At 53.2% G+C, this 14,975-nt stretch overlaps 7 protein-coding genes across 7 annotated transcripts; 6 read left to right on the forward strand and 1 right to left on the reverse strand.

Annotated features, from left to right (window-relative positions):
• The first annotated feature begins 728 nt into the window (after window positions 1-728).
• BU25DRAFT_401632 (glycoside hydrolase family 5 protein) lies at window positions 729-2,310 on the forward strand. The gene is made up of 3 exons (XM_033705018.1): window positions 729-939; window positions 989-1,061; window positions 1,112-2,310. The coding sequence occupies exons 1-3, from the start codon at window positions 842-844 to the stop codon at window positions 2,174-2,176; spliced, it is 1,236 nt and encodes a 411-aa protein (XP_033557224.1). The 5' UTR covers window positions 729-841; the 3' UTR covers window positions 2,177-2,310.
• A 442-nt stretch (window positions 2,311-2,752) lies between these two features.
• On the forward strand, window positions 2,753-5,129 carry BU25DRAFT_200384 (major facilitator superfamily transporter). The gene is made up of 6 exons (XM_033701098.1): window positions 2,753-3,124; window positions 3,191-3,217; window positions 3,356-3,686; window positions 3,756-3,891; window positions 3,942-4,202; window positions 4,259-5,129. Exons 1-6 carry the CDS (start codon window positions 2,945-2,947, stop codon window positions 4,785-4,787), a joined length of 1,464 nt encoding a protein of 487 aa, XP_033557225.1. The 5' UTR covers window positions 2,753-2,944; the 3' UTR covers window positions 4,788-5,129.
• A 693-nt stretch (window positions 5,130-5,822) lies between these two features.
• Window positions 5,823-7,610, forward strand: BU25DRAFT_451684 (uncharacterized protein; the record flags this gene model as incomplete). The annotated part of the gene is made up of 4 exons (XM_033709767.1): window positions 5,823-5,955; window positions 6,041-6,690; window positions 6,742-7,324; window positions 7,432-7,610. The coding sequence occupies 4 exons, from the start codon at window positions 5,823-5,825 to the stop codon at window positions 7,608-7,610; spliced, it is 1,545 nt and encodes a 514-aa protein (XP_033557226.1).
• A 575-nt stretch (window positions 7,611-8,185) lies between these two features.
• On the forward strand, window positions 8,186-9,701 carry BU25DRAFT_494675 (uncharacterized protein; the record flags this gene model as incomplete). The annotated part of the gene is made up of 3 exons (XM_033711794.1): window positions 8,186-8,928; window positions 8,985-9,589; window positions 9,642-9,701. The coding sequence occupies exons 1-3, from the start codon at window positions 8,343-8,345 to the stop codon at window positions 9,699-9,701; spliced, it is 1,251 nt and encodes a 416-aa protein (XP_033557227.1). The 5' UTR covers window positions 8,186-8,342.
• Window positions 9,702-9,975: 274 nt separating this feature from the next.
• Window positions 9,976-11,524, forward strand: BU25DRAFT_479628 (uncharacterized protein; the record flags this gene model as incomplete). Its single annotated transcript, XM_033711032.1, has 2 exons — window positions 9,976-10,346; window positions 10,419-11,524. 2 exons carry the CDS (start codon window positions 9,976-9,978, stop codon window positions 11,269-11,271), a joined length of 1,224 nt encoding a protein of 407 aa, XP_033557228.1. The 3' UTR covers window positions 11,272-11,524.
• A 180-nt stretch (window positions 11,525-11,704) lies between these two features.
• Window positions 11,705-13,324, forward strand: BU25DRAFT_414790 (uncharacterized protein). Its single transcript, XM_033707382.1, has one exon. It carries the CDS (start codon window positions 12,043-12,045, stop codon window positions 13,225-13,227), a length of 1,185 nt encoding a protein of 394 aa, XP_033557229.1. The 5' UTR covers window positions 11,705-12,042; the 3' UTR covers window positions 13,228-13,324.
• On the reverse strand, window positions 13,325-14,888 carry BU25DRAFT_376783 (GroES-like protein). The gene is made up of 3 exons (XM_033704119.1): window positions 14,442-14,888; window positions 13,977-14,377; window positions 13,325-13,928 (listed from the first exon to the last, which is right to left on the reverse strand). Exons 1-3 carry the CDS (start codon window positions 14,568-14,570, stop codon window positions 13,364-13,366), a joined length of 1,095 nt encoding a protein of 364 aa, XP_033557230.1. The 5' UTR covers window positions 14,571-14,888; the 3' UTR covers window positions 13,325-13,363.
• Between the last annotated feature and the right edge of the window lie 87 nt (window positions 14,889-14,975).

A 14,975-nucleotide genomic window follows, 5' to 3' on the forward strand; every position in this document is an offset into this window, starting at 1 on the left:
TGTAGAGCTCACGTCAGCCACTGCGACCCTGAACCTTCTCCTAGAGATACCTTGCCGTACCTGCAGCTACAGAACAAGCTTCGATGGCTATTCTTGTCTCACAAGCGAACGGTGGTGGCGTAATTCCTCCACCAAAACTCAACGTTTGTGGGTCTACCTGCCATGACCTCGAGGTCTGGATCATTTGGCCCACTCAGGACAAAGACGATCTACACATCGCTGGGCCCTACTGCAGAATATATGGGGTAAGTCAGCATTAGCAGGCGCATGACATGAATCTGTATGCTGCAAGCAGACAGCGCATTTAGCTCGCTGACGCAGTACCTACGGTGTCTCCGAGCGACCAGCCATTTTTCGCGGACAATCTAAGTACCCTGTTTTCTTCCTTGCTTCATGTAAACATCCAGCCAACCGGCGAGTTTGTTTCTGTTAATCCTGTGCAACCCGGGACTTAGGTGGGGCTCTATATCCACGTTGGACTACCGAAAACGGCAGCTGCAAGGGATTGAAGGTACTTGCCAACGCTGTCGTTGGCAAACCCTTGGATTGTTTACTTTCATATTCAGAATCTTCAACCCTTTCATCTGGAGCGACGTCCCAATTCTTTGCGCAACACCTTTACTTTTTGGTTTTCTTGCATAGCATCAGCCACAGTTCTTCTTTTATCATGTTTATCCGACGCGCTATCACGGCACTATCGCTATGTGCTGCCGCACTCACAGCTCCGACGTAAGTCATGTGCTTATTGATGGATGATGCCTGCCGTCTCTCACCACGGGAACCCGCAGCACATCTACGCAGCTTCTTCTCGAGCACATGGAAGCCAGTATCATGACCTCGGATGCTAACAAGGAACAGCGAGAAACGTAAGGTTGGCTTCAACTGGGGTAACGAGAAGATCCGCGGTGTCAACATTGGCGGTTGGCTGGTTCTCGAACCGTAAGTGATGAATCCGAGCACTGATTACACAACGCTGAGAAACATATAGCTGGATCACACCTTCCCTGTTTGACAAAGCTAATTACGGCCGTCCTCAGAAGGACATTATCGACGAATACACAGTAAGTATCTCAGTCTCTCTCTCACAGTTCACCTACTGACACATGACTAGTTGGGCGAGAAGCTTGGACATAATGCGGCACTCGCAGTACTCCGCAATCACTGGAACACATTCGTAACATGGCAAGACTTCAAGAAAATCAAGGATGCTGGCTTCAACATCGTCCGGATACCTATCGGCTACTGGGCATATGACAACTTTGGCTCACCATACGTGGGTGGCGCAAATGTGTACATTGATGCTGCTATCGACTGGTCACGAAGCTTGGGCCTCAAGATTGTCATCGACCTACACGGTGCACCTGGTTCGCAAAACGGCTATGATAACTCCGGCCAGCGCCTGAACGTTCCACAATGGCAATCCGGGGACACAATCAAGCAGACATTGCAGGTTTTGAAGACCATCTCCGACCAGTACGCGCAGCTAAAGTACCAGGACGTCATCGTCGGGATCCAGCTGCTCAACGAACCAGCCATGTACTTTGATAACATCAGCGAGGATGTGACACGCCAGTTCTACCGTGTTGGATATGACCAGGTCCGCGATACCTCCGACACAACAGTCATCCTACATGATGGTTTTATACGACCAAACCAGTGGAACGGCTACCTGACGCCTTCAGACAACAACGCGCAAAACGTCGCGATCGACCACCACGAGTACCAAATCTTCAACAACGACCTCATCCAATTGAAGCCCTCCCAACACAACCACAAAGTTTGCGACCTCGCCGATGCCTACGGCGGAGCCGACAAGTGGACATTCGTTGGTGAATGGACAGGTGCCATGACCGATTGCGCGAAGTACCTTAACGGCCTAGGACGTGGTGCTCGCTATGATGGTACATACTTGGGCGCCCCGTACCAGGGCGACTGCAGCTTCGCAAACGATGTCAGCAAGTGGAGCCAAACCCAGAAGGACGATACGCGCAAGTACATCGAGACACAGATCTCAGCTTTCGAAGCGAAAACTCAAGGATGGTTCTTTTGGAATTTCAAAACGGAGAACGCATTTGAGTGGGACGCACTTGCGCTGGTCGATGCTGGTATCTTCCCAGCAATAAGGAACGGACAGGTTGAGTACAAGTTCCCCAAAGTCTGCACGAACTTCTACTAGGTGGGAAGTATATGGGACTCCCCTAGTTCCGAGGACGAGGACGTCTGATAAGGCCTCTCGCCCGGCTCATACTCAACTAACCTGCGAGCAGATTGTAGATGGGCATTGTTACGCATGCCAATATAGGTCCGTAGACAAGACTTGCAATGCTACACTCGAGTAAGTCAATTAATATACTATCATTCAGCTCGACTTCTGCGCTTGCACAATTCCCCGCCACAATGGCACGATGCAGCCCCGATGTACCGCGGAGTCGGTCGCGTGTTGTGGATATGCTTTTCCGCCCAGACACTTGACCTAACATCTTTCTTTCTATTCGCCAGAACAAGCTTCCTGCATGCCACGTTATTCCATGAAAGATTCCGCCCCGGTACAACTGCATAATTACCAGCTTGTTGCTTGGCACGGACGCAGAAATGCTACCGACACTCTAAATCCGCCGTCTCAGTCTTTGAAAACCGGGGCCAATCTGGGGGTGGGGCTGGGGAAAGATCATCGGCCCGCAATGTTGCAAGGGTCCTTCACCGTAGCACCGTGCGGGGTAAGGCTTGGAATGCCTGGGGTAGCAGCGGTGCCAAGTGATTGCGGGAAGATGGGCCAAGAAACCTTTGTGGTGGTACTACATAATGTATTTGAGAGGTTGCATTCCCCAGCAGCCTTTTGTCTCAGAGTTGTTGAGATATCTTCACTGTTCCCAGCTTCCTGGTCGCAACTTTCTTAGGACCCACTCCTTCATCCTCATCGTTCTGGGTTGAAAGAAAGGGAAAGATGACGACCAAGAATCCCGAGCCTGTTATCGAAAGTGAGAAGACGCGACACTACGATGAGAAGGCCGAGCTTGAGAGCGTCAAGCCTGCGGCGGGTGGGAATGTGGACTACACAGGGAGTGTAGCGAAGACCGATCCGAAGGAGATTGCGCTGGTGAGGAAGATTGATTGGAGACTCATGGTACGCGTTGCCATTATCCCAAGTTGAGGTTATGTGTTTGGTGAATGAGTGCTGACGAAGTCGTAGCCGACGCTGTGCACAATGTACTTCCTCGTAAGTCACAACTCTTGCATGATGGAGGAGAACGAGAGCTTCAACCCGACAAGCTCACCGAAGCCTCGCCAAGGAAGCTTCCCCCTCCACCTCTCGTCCACCACCTGCAGACAAACACGGAACTGACCTTGATACAAGAACTACGTAGACCGTAACGCCATCGCGCAAGCGCGCCTCAACAACCTCGAGCGGGACCTCAACATGACAGGCGTGCAATTCAACACCACCGTCTCGATCCTGTTCGTCGGCTACGTGCTCATGCAAGTGCCTTCCAACATGCTGATCACACGCATCAAGCCCGGGGTCTACATGAGCGCGTGGATGCTTGTCTGGGCCGTGGTGTCTGCTTGTACGGCGCTAGTGCAGAGCTTTGGCGGGCTGGTGGCGTGTAGATTCTTTTTGGGGATTACTGAAGCACCATTTTATCCGGGGGCTACTTATATGTTGAGTATTTTTTATACTAGGAAAGGTATGTCGTGTGCTGCGTTACGGCAGAGCTGGGAGATGAAGTGATGTGTTGGTGCTAACGAGCTTGTAGAGGTTGCTACGCGTATTGCGCTCTTGTATTGCGCGCAGATCTTGGCGACTGGATTCTCGGGGCTCATCGCTGCTGGTGTGTTTGCTGGTATGGACGGCCTCAGAGGCATTGCTGGATGGAGGTGGCTTTTCATTGTGTACGTCTCTTCTTCCTTGGTCCTCTGGATGGCATGCTAACGATCTCCAGCGAGGGCGCTGTGACAGCTTTCGTGGCCATTTTCGGCTTTTTTCTACTACCAAGCACTCCTCTAACAACCTCCTGGCTAAATCCTGAAGAGCGCCAGATGGCCCACGACCGCATGGAGCGTGACCGCGTCGGCGATGCTGGAGAGAAGGTCAGTATAATGGAGGGCCTCAAACAGGCCTGCAAGGACAAGCGAACATGGCTTTTCTGCTTGATGCAGAACTTCCACTTGAGTGCTTGCTCGTTCAACTCATTCTTCCCAACGTAAGTCTCTCAATCTAAGAACAAATGCTGAAGGGTCGAAGCTGACAAACGAGCAGTGTCGTGAAAACCCTCGGCTTCAACAGAACCATCACACTCGTCCTTACCTGCCCGCCATTCCTCTTCGCCGGTGTAGCAGGAATCATGACTGGATGGAGCTCCGGACGCCTGCACGAGCGCACGTGGCACATCACGGGCGGTCTCTCCGTCGCCATCATAGGTTTCGTCATCGCAGCCAGCACTCTGAACACCGCAGGCCGATATATCGCATGTTTCATCTTCCCCGTAGGCGCCTACTCCGTCAACTCCGTAATCATTGGCTGGGCATCCTCGACACTGAGCCAGACCAAGGAGAAGAAGGCTGTTGTTCTGGCGATGACGAATGTTGGAGGCCAGATTGGATACATCTACGGCGCATACTTGTGGCCGGACTCCGACTCACCGAGGTTTGGTATCGGGTTTGGTGCGTCTGCTGGGTTTGCGTTGTTGAGTATTGCGTGCGCGTGGGCGATTCGAGTGCTGCTCATTAAGGAGAACAAGAAGTTGAGGGAATCTACGGACGAGCACATCAATCTGTACGGATACTAGAGAGGTGGTTAGGGGGAAAGTTAGCTGGAAAGGCAACGTAGCTGTTCAGATGCCGATCGTCTGAGTAGAAAGAGCAAAGCAATGAGAACTCAATTGCCCTTCAGCACTTCATCTGTGCATCGAGTATGACGTCAGTTGACTGCTTTGGGATGTTGAAGCTGATCATTATGCAGTTTGGATTCCAGGAACAGAAACTATGAGATTGAATTGGACCAGCAGAAGGAACTTTAAATTTACTGCGCAGTCGTAGTGCGTGATGATGAGTGGAGGCAGCCCTGGCCAGCAGCCCAGGCAGTGCGTTGGCGAGGACCAGCAGCAGAGGAGCGCCTAAAGGCGCGAGATGCGAGGTGGAGGCAAGCTGCTATGGTGCTGGGAAGCAGACACTGACTGCAGGCCAGCAGCAGGCGGCAGACGAGCGCAGCAAACACACAGTGCCGCGAGAGGGTGCTGATTTTTGCAGCTCGCTGGCGGCCACGGTTGGCAGGCAAAGGCAGCCGATTTGGGGGGCTTTGACCCAGCAGCGTGGCAGAAGCACTGTCCGCTCGTGACCCAGCAGCTTTTGGCGGGTCCTTCGCTGCTTCTGCGGGCACTCAGCCGGCTGCAGTGCACAAAGTTCGTGTCAGAGCAATTATGCAATGCCTTTGCAAGAGGAAGACGCGCTGGTAATAGAGAGCACACATTAACCTAAGAGTGTAGCGTGCAAGTGCAGTAGAGCAGACGTGCAGCGTTGAGGGCGTGGGCACTGCACAGACGAGGCTCTTGAGGGGCTACTTGGGCTACTTGCTGCTGCAAAGAGCTTATGGGCGCGCTGTTCTCGCGCGTCAATGGGTAAACAGACGCCCCGTCAGTAGCGCGTTTTGGCAGGGCGTTTGGTGGGTGGGTGCCAAAAGCAGGGCAGGCAGCGCCTGTCACATAAGCTGAGGGTGCCCCCACCGCCGAACACTTGCGCCGTCCACTGCTGCCCTCGCCCGCCCCAACACCTCAACACCACCGCCCGGGCGCGCCAGACATCCACCAACTCGCCCGAACAACGCCATGGCAAAAACAAAGAAACCCAGCGCCGACGATGCCGGCGAGCTGATGGTCTCAGTCGAGTCCTACACGCGCACCAGAGATTCTGTATGTCTAATTGTTCTGTTCCACAACGCGCGTCCGCATTGCTTGTGTCGTTTGTAGCTCGTCGCGACGACATTGAGCCTGCGACGCGCCGTTTCTCATCACCACCACCCTTTTTACATCTTTGTCGCATATAGTCTTGGTCGCCTGGTCTACGCGACTCGATCACTATGTCTGCGCAGAAGCGGTTACCGTTGCTGCAGCCGAAATTGAGTATCTCACGCGCAGTAACCTTATCAACGACGCGCAAAGACTCGAGCACACCTACATTACTTCTGAAGGCACTGCTAAGACATGTTTCCACCAACAGGTTATCGTCTCCCTCAGCAACCTCCAAGCCGGTCTTACCCACGTCCAGAGTGGACTCAACGAGCTCTTGCGCGCCTACTTGGAGCACACCAACTCGGTCATTGCTGGCGAGGATGTTGTCCTCAACAAGCTCGAGTTGAACAAAGACATCGCAGCCGCCGCACATGCCACTATTGAGGCTGCCTCTTCGACTGCCAATGGCATCGCGCAAGCTATCTCTGCTGGCGACAAGACCGAAGCTGCTGCTGAGTCCGGCAAACCTAGCAAGGGCACCAAGCGCAAGCGCGAGAAGAAGGAGAAGGATCCCAACGCTCCTAAGAAGCCCTTGACTGCTGCATTCTTGTACGCGCAGACTGCGCGACCCATTGTTAGAGGTGATCTGGAGGCTGCTCTTGGCCCTGATCAGAAGCTTGAGCCCAATGCCGTCAACCTTGAGGTGAACAAGCGTTGGAACGAGATGCCCGAGGAGGACAAGGAGGTAAGATCTGTACCACCGTACGTCTAAAGAGCGCAAGCTGATCCGCAACAGACCTGGAGGCAGTCTTACCGCGACTCGATGGAGCAGTGGAAGGAGGAGATGGCTGCATACACGGCCAAGAACGCCTCTGCAGCTGTTGACCTTCACGATGACGACGATGCTTCTGAGGCCGAGGCTGAGATTGAGGTCGAGGCTGCCGCCGATTCTGACGCATCTTCAGAGGACGAGGAGCCCGCGCCTGCTAAGGCCCCATCACCACCCGTCAAGACTCCTCGCGCCAACAAGCGCCAGAAAACTGCGCAGAACCCCGCTGTCAATGGCGCTGCCGCTCCCATTGTCGCCGCCGCTTCACCCGTTCCTCTCCCTCGTGCGACCTCTACCGTTGTTCCTCCCGTTGCCGCCGCTGAGACACCAGCCAAGAAGGAAAAGAAGAAGAAGGAGAAGGCCGCTCCGCAGCCTATAGCTCCGGCCCCAGCAACCTCGGCGAAGGAGCCAAGTCCTGAAGAGGGAAGCAAGAAGAAGAGCAAGAGCAGCCGCACCACAAGGAACAACGAGGCCGAGGCAATTGGTCAGGATAAGGAGAACGCTGCTGCACCAGAGAAGGAGAAGGAGAAGAAGAAGCGAGAAAGGAAACGTAAGAGCGAGGGCGCTGCCGCCTAAGCACTTTCTTCCTGGGCACCCCTATTATTCCTCTTTGCTGGCGTATACGGGATAAGAACGTTTGTTAATCGTATGCTGTAGGCGTATCTGATGGTCCTTTGCGTCCTTTGCTACCGCGCCCGTCCAACATGCAGCGCAACACAGATGAGCCTGGAGGTGTTCGGATTTCCCTGGAAGACCCAGTCGTCGAGCGGACATATCCGCAATTGCAACATTCCTCGCGCCTGGGAAGGCGCGAGATGACCGACGACTATTTCTAGGGTCCTTCATGGAGGACAATGTGACGAATTAACGAGCTGATACAGCCTTGCGTCCAGTATGGCATTACTGTACCCCTACTTGTATATAGCTACCGCGGTGGTCGACGAAAATTGAACAATCATATAAACAAACTACAGTTCACCTTCGTAATGCCAGAGGTCTAGCTTCCTCCAAGGTGCACTTTCGGCGCGATGCATGCAACAAAAAGCGATAGATGCAATGCTCGCAAAAACACAGTCATGGAAGACACCACTGTTTGGATATACATCCATGGTGTCAGTAGTCCGCAGCTGACTACCTCCCGGCTACTCTTTGTCCACACCAGAGGCGGAATGCTTCTTGTACAATCATCAGTCCATGCCTTCACCGCAGTACCTCTCGATCTATGAGCACAACAATGCCTTTGTTGACGGACACCTTCCAAACCTTCCCGCCGCAGCCTCACCGTACAAGCCGCCTCGGCCCGCAATTTGTACCAACAAACGCGCTTTCGCGCTATCACGTGCAAGCTAACCCCACCTAACAGCGTCCCCACTATTGCTAGCAAACAATCGCTCTGCTTTACTCGACATGCCTGCTGCAGAAGATGATTTACGAAATTACTTGATTGGGCCTCCCCGCTTCTTCGTCGTCTTCTTCGAACCCGCTCTCAAGTCAAGGTGCCTGCTCAAATCTCGACCCTGAATCACGGCCTGACACTCCGCGCTTCCACAAGACATGAGGATATCAATATGGAAGCCAACTATGCTTCGCAGCCAAACTCACTTACTTCGGCACACGCTGGAGGATATGCCACAACCACAGCACCATTAGATGGTGTGTTCAGTCTTGACGAATTCTTGTCAAATAACCAAGCTATTCATGATGCACTTGTAGCCGCACGTGAGGCAGCGGAGACGCCGCCAGCAAAGAAGTCAAAGAAGAGCAACAACGCGTCACAACCTCAGCCTGTTGTTGTCGGAGCCAGGTCCTCCAAGTACACCATTCTGCTTCATGAGAAGTATCAAGCACTCGCCATCCCACAGCCAGTATTCACCTTTGGCGGAGACAGTGTCACGAGATGGACCGTCGAGATTAGCTTTCCGGGCTTAGCAAATGCTGACGAGCTCCAAGGTCTGAAAGAGGAGGGTCGGTTCAACAGCAAGCAAGAAGCCAAGAATGCTGCAAGTAAGACTGCACTGACTATCTTGGAACGACTGGAGCAAGAAGGTCGAGTCACGAAGGCTGGCAAGACAAAGAAGCCAAATGGCGAGCCAGCACAGCAGCAACCAAAACAGAAGGAGGAGCCAGACGAGAACTTCGTCGGCCAGCTCCTCGGTACGTATGGTCATTTTCACGAGTCAATGTCAGGGCCTGCTAATACCTGAAAACAGAATTCCAGCGCTCAACATCTGCACCCCACCCAACCTACACCGACTGGCAGCTCGGTACGCGCTGGGCCTGCACGCTTGAGATCGAGGGGCATGATCAACCTTTCGGTTCTCAGGACGCGCTTTTCGGCTCCAAGAAACTCGCCCGCCAATACGCCGCCAGCTGCGCAGTGTTCCACTTCAAGTCCCAAGGTCTCTGGCCAGAGGAATTCACTAACGTCGGCGGAATTAGAAAGCGCAAACCCGCCGCTAACAACTCACCCTCTCCCTGTGCCGACGGACGCAAAGCCAACGTAGCATCCAGCACTGGTGGAGCATCAGCAGCATCACAAGCCGCCGCCCTTGCACACCTACTCAATCTCAACACCCCCGAGTACCGATACACGCACGAAAAACCTTCAGTCCCAGATGTTCACACAGTGTCCTGCTTTTTCAGGAATGGCGGCGCCCATGAGGGCCCGATTGGCGAGGTGAGAAATGTGTTTGGGAAGAAGAAGGCAAAGGAGGAGTGTGCTAGGCTCACACTGGGGTATCTGACAGAAGTGAAGAGACAACGCGAGGAGGTTGCTGCAAGGTTGATGGTGGGAATTGCGGGCGGGGCTGGGGTAGTGAGTGTGGATTGTGTGTATGGATGGTGAAGAGCGTATTGCGAACAGGCAGGTCAAAAAGAAGGTCAGTGACGACGAGCTGGATATCTACAAGGATGATATGGAGCACTAAATCGGGGAATATCAAGGGCGCTGGGCTGTCTGGACGTTGTTAATCATGCAACGATTGGATGACACACCTGCATTGCTGGGGTTTGGTATAGCGAATGAGAATACATGGCGTGCATCGACAAAGTGAAGGATCCCGATATCTGCAAGCATATGCTCGTTAGTGCTGTAGTCCATATGACACGAGTCGTGGCCAGTGAAACGACCACCCCCGCAACACTTACAGTTTCTGCTACGAAAGAAACCCTCAACTCAACGAATAACCAAACTCACCCACCATGCCTTTCCACACCCCATGGTCACCCACCACCGCCCTCCCTGTCCTCCTGAGCACAACAATCCTTATAGTCTGCGCGCTTTACGTCCTCGCCTACCCGCCAAAACTTCGCCCGCTCGCTTTTGCACTCTTGTGCCTCCCATGGACTTACTCATTCACATACCAGCTCTCTCTCACACCATGGTTTACTCTCAACGATACGTTTGGAAGAATGTTGTATATCTGGTTGGCGTATATGAACTATGCTTTCCTCATCGTTCGAGTCGATCCGGTCGTGTCTAAGAAGACTGAGAAGACTGATGGTGGGCCCCCTGGCGGGGGGTGGAGAGAGAGGCTGAGGTGGGCGGAGAAGGTACTGTACACACGGCATTTGTCTTCATACTACGTCCATCCCTCGAACGAGAAGAAGCGGATCGAGGGGGGTGAGAGCATAATGGTGGAAAGACGGCGTCAACCCCAGCACGGGTACGACAGACTGCACTTCTGCACCCACCACATCCTCAAAGTTCTCCTCTTACTCTCCATCAACTACACTTGGGACCACTTCATCGACACACCCCCTTCCTTCTCCTCCATGCGCGCCTCATTTCTGCGCCGCCTTCCGTCCTCCTTCAATAGAGACGAGCTGATGACGAGGGGTACGATGGTGTGGGATTCGTGCATAGGCGACATGCTTTACTTCTCCTCGCTATACTCGCTCTTCGCGGTGCTGTTCGTCGGCATCCTTCGTCTCGACGAGCCTTCAGAGTGGGACATGAGTCTTTTCGGGAGTCTGGGGGATTGTTGGAGTGTGAGAAGGTATTGGGGCGTTTATTGGCACGATTACATCAACGCTTCTTTCTCTACTCACGTCAAGATCGTTACTCGGCGGTGGCTGGGCATGCAAAGGGGAAGGGTTGGGACAAGGCTTGTTGAGAATGCGGTGGTGTTTGTGGTTAGTGGGTGCATGCATTCGCTTGTGAGGTTTGTGCAGACTGAGGGGAGTGGGGAGATATGGACAGTGGCGATTTGGTATGGGGCACAGATGCTGCCGATTGCTATTGAAGGTGTGGTGCAGCATGTTTGGTTGAAATCAGGCTTGGTAATGGGATGCAAGACTTGGCTTAGTGAAGGGGTGGTGATGAGGATGGAGAGGGCGGTTGGGTATGTTTGGGTATTTGCTTGGATGTTTTGGAGTGTACCGAAGTACTTGCACACGAGGCATGCTTGGGAGACGGAGAATTTGAGGAGGAAGTATCCGGAGCTGTTTGGTAGGGTTGTGGAGGATTTGAAAGTTACAGTGGCTGCAGGTGACTGATGGCTGCTGGGAACGATGCTGGGTACGAAAATGTGCGCAGAGTGCTACGGTCAATGATTCAGAGAAGTTGCAATGTCAACATTCCTCTGAGTTACAAATATGAACTCGAGCGAGGACCATGACACCAAGAGGATGATGCCGCTTTGGGCAGTCCAAGGACGACAATGCAGCGTTCAAGAGCTGCGCGTTGTAGTTAAGAATGACCCGCCGAGGATCACCGTCCAAGCCTTTAGTGCTGCAATCGATGCCTCGTACAACAGTACCGCATCGAGTATACCAAGAGATGCTCCTCAAGGTACGATGGCACGGATGAATGACGACGAAGATATTTCAAGATCGCGCTTACCCGTACAAAGCTAGCGTCGACACGTGATGACATGAAATTGCGAATAAACACAATTCTGCCGGACAACCTCACCACGCAGCCCTTCTTAAGCAGCGCCGCCCTTCAAGAGCAAGACAATGCTTTCGTGTCTCACCATTTGCTTCGGTCCGTTTGATGATGCTGGTAAGAGAGGGAGCGGAGTAGGAAATGGCCACTCGGACCCACACAATCGCCCACGATGCCAAATGACAAGCGGTGAAAAATTCCGCATCAGCGACAATGCCCGAGCGTGAGGCTAGACTGACTATCATCAAAAGTGCCTCCCTTACCGAATCCCTTTCTTATCTCTTATCGTTGTTTCCACTTCCCCACGTCGTTCCTTTTTGTCACTTACCCTAGACCCTCTCTTTGTTCGCGACAGTGCGCTCGTTCGCACCAAGCATCAAATGACCACCAGCCATTCAGGCTCTTGCCTGCCGCCTTCCAGCAGTCTACCACCGGTCCGCTCGTTGATCACTACAAGTGAGGAACGAGTCAACTCAGCGCTGCGTGAGCTCCAGACTTTGTACTGTCCCTTGCGACTACCGACTCTACCGAAGTCTAGCGTCCGGCGCAAGGACCTTTCAGCGGCTTCAGGTGTCTCTACCCCCATCCCGATAGACTCTGGTTACGTTTCGCAAGATGAAGACGAGGACGATGAAGCCGCTACAGAGGAGGTGACTGCAGCAATCCGTGCAGACCCCTTCGAACGCACCTTTGCGACAAGATGGCTCACGTCTTTGATTTCCAGAGTGGAAGAGATGGACCTTACCGAGGATGCTAGGAGCCAAATAGTCGACGATGCGGCGTTCATTCTTTCTTCCTTCTCGGACTCGACGAACGATGCGGAAGAAGAGGCTCTGACCCGCGAGTTCTTCTTCCCAACGGGCCTCGGTGTGCCAATCGAGGTAACCTTGAATGATGCGCCACTGACTGGCGCTGATCACACTGACGTCGGGCTCCAATCCTGGGGTGCAAGCATCGTGCTCAGTAGCATGATGTGTGCCGAACCCGAACGCTTTGGTCTTACATCAACATTAATACCTGAGCGGCCAACGATTATCGAGCTTGGTGCTGGCACTGGGCTTGTGAGTCTCACACTGGCGAAGCTGCTGCCTGCTCTTAGTGTATACCCAGCCAGTATTTCGGCCACAGACTACCACCCCACGGTCCTAGCCAACTTGCAGGACAACATCAACACCAACTTCCCTCCGGGTGACAATGTGAACATGCCAGTGAGTGCCATGGCACTCGACTGGTCCATACCACCCCCGGATCTGCACTCTTCTTCAGAACTTCTGATTGCCGCCGATGTTGTCTACGCACCACAACACGCTGCATGGCTTCGCGACTGTGCCGCGCATCTTATCACCGGCGACGGCGTCTTTTTGCTTATTGTCACTGTTAGACAGAACGGGAAGTTTGAGGGCATCCCGGATACCGTCGAAGCAGCGTTTGTGCCGGAGCTCTGCCCGAGAGATGAAGCAGGGCGTTCTTTCAAAATTCTGGAAAGCAGCCATGTCGAGAAGCGGAGAGGTATCGGGAGGGGCGATGAGAAGGGATATAATCTCTACAAGATCGGCTGGGCATAGAAAGGGATAGACAGCATGGATGGCGTCCGAGGCGTTGTTGGAGCTTTAGCGTGCATTGCATTATAGAGCTAGATCCAGACTATAGAACACATTTAGAGGTAGAATCGAGGTCCAATTCATCCCCGAGTAGCTTGAGCTAGTCCTTCACCCCTTCTATCAGATTCTTGATGCCCTCCCCTCTTGACGTCTTGTCCCAAGCCTTCGTAGCATCCTCGAACGGCGTCACTGAACTGATTAACGGCTTCACCTCCACAAGCCCCTTCGTGATCAATTTGACCGCCAACTCATAGTCGCCAGCACCATACCTGAAGCAACCCCTAAACATCAACTCCTTATTACTCAGCGCCACAATCGGAAATTCGATCTTGGCCTTCCCAACACCCGTCTGCACGTACTTGCCCCCTGGTCTTAGCAAGTGTATGCCCATGTTGATACTTGATGCTACACCCGAAGCCTCAATCACTGTATCAACCTTGCCACCCACTGTGTCGATGCCGAATTCTTCCAGCCCGAACTTTTTCAACAACTTCTCCGCATCATCCTCTGGTGTGCTCTTCATGTCCGCGCAAAATGTCTCAACACCCAAATACCCCCTCGCAAAGTCCAGCTTCTTCTCCAGAATATCAACGAGGATGATACGGTGCGCACCAAACTGTCGCGCAACAGCCCCAACAAGCAACCCAATTGTACCGCTGCCCATCCTGTGGATAAGTTAGCAAATGCAGTAGACAAGAAGGATACGAACTTACACCACCACCGTCTCACCAGGCCTCACATCCGCCAACTTAACTGCATGCACAGCAACACTCAACGGCTCGACCAGCACCGCCTCCTCCAAACTGATCCCATCATCCACCTTATACACAAAGTCCTCCGCAATTCGAAAATACTTGCTCAGCGTGCCTTGCGTGTCCGGCGGTCCTGGGGCAGCAGCGAATCGCATTTGGCGGCACAAATTGTAAGTTCCATTCTTACACGCGCCGCAGAAGCGACACGGGGCACAGGGCTCGATGGCTACGCGGTCTCCGACAGCGACTTGGGTCACGGAGGAGCCGATGGAGGCGATGGTGCCCGAGGCTTCGTGGCCCATTACGATGCCTGTGGATGGATCGACCATTTTGCTTATGCCACCGTGTTTCCAGAAGTGTACCTGTGTAGTGTTAGATGGATGGTGATCTATCAAGGTGGATTAGGGACGCGGAAGGAAAGCTTACGTCGCTGCCGCAGACGCCTACGTAGATTATGCGGACGAGGACATCGTGGGAGTCGATGAGTTCAGGAATCCCTTTGTCTTCAAGTTTGGCGTTATAGGCGGCGTAGAGGACTATCGACGGGTTCTGCATTTTGGGTGTCTTGTTGCTGTCCGTGAATTAGTTGTTGGAAGCGTTGGTGAAAGGTCAAGAGAAAATGGTATAGGTATCATTGCAGAGCAGTGAGCAACGCTGATATACCCCAACCTCAAATATGCTGGTTGCACCATGCACTGTTTGCTTGATCGATGACTGTGCTCAGCTGACGGTGCCCCGGACGTTGATGCGGGGAGCTAGACGCGTATAATGTGCCCCACTTCTGCTCGCTGCATCACACCTAGGAAGAGTAGTGCTCTGCATAGGCAGGACGCAGTAGTGAATTTTGGCATCGATCGAGCGTTTAGAACGCGGTATTTCGTGCAGATACCGTATGATGCAGCAGGACGGTCGAGGAATGTAGCCTAGTCAATTCGGGAGTGAAAAAGTACAACTGTTGCC

The sequence above is a fragment of the Macroventuria anomochaeta genome (assembly GCF_010093625.1).
Source record: "Macroventuria anomochaeta strain CBS 525.71 unplaced genomic scaffold BU25scaffold_40, whole genome shotgun sequence".
NCBI lineage: Eukaryota > Fungi > Ascomycota > Dothideomycetes > Pleosporales > Didymellaceae > Macroventuria > Macroventuria anomochaeta.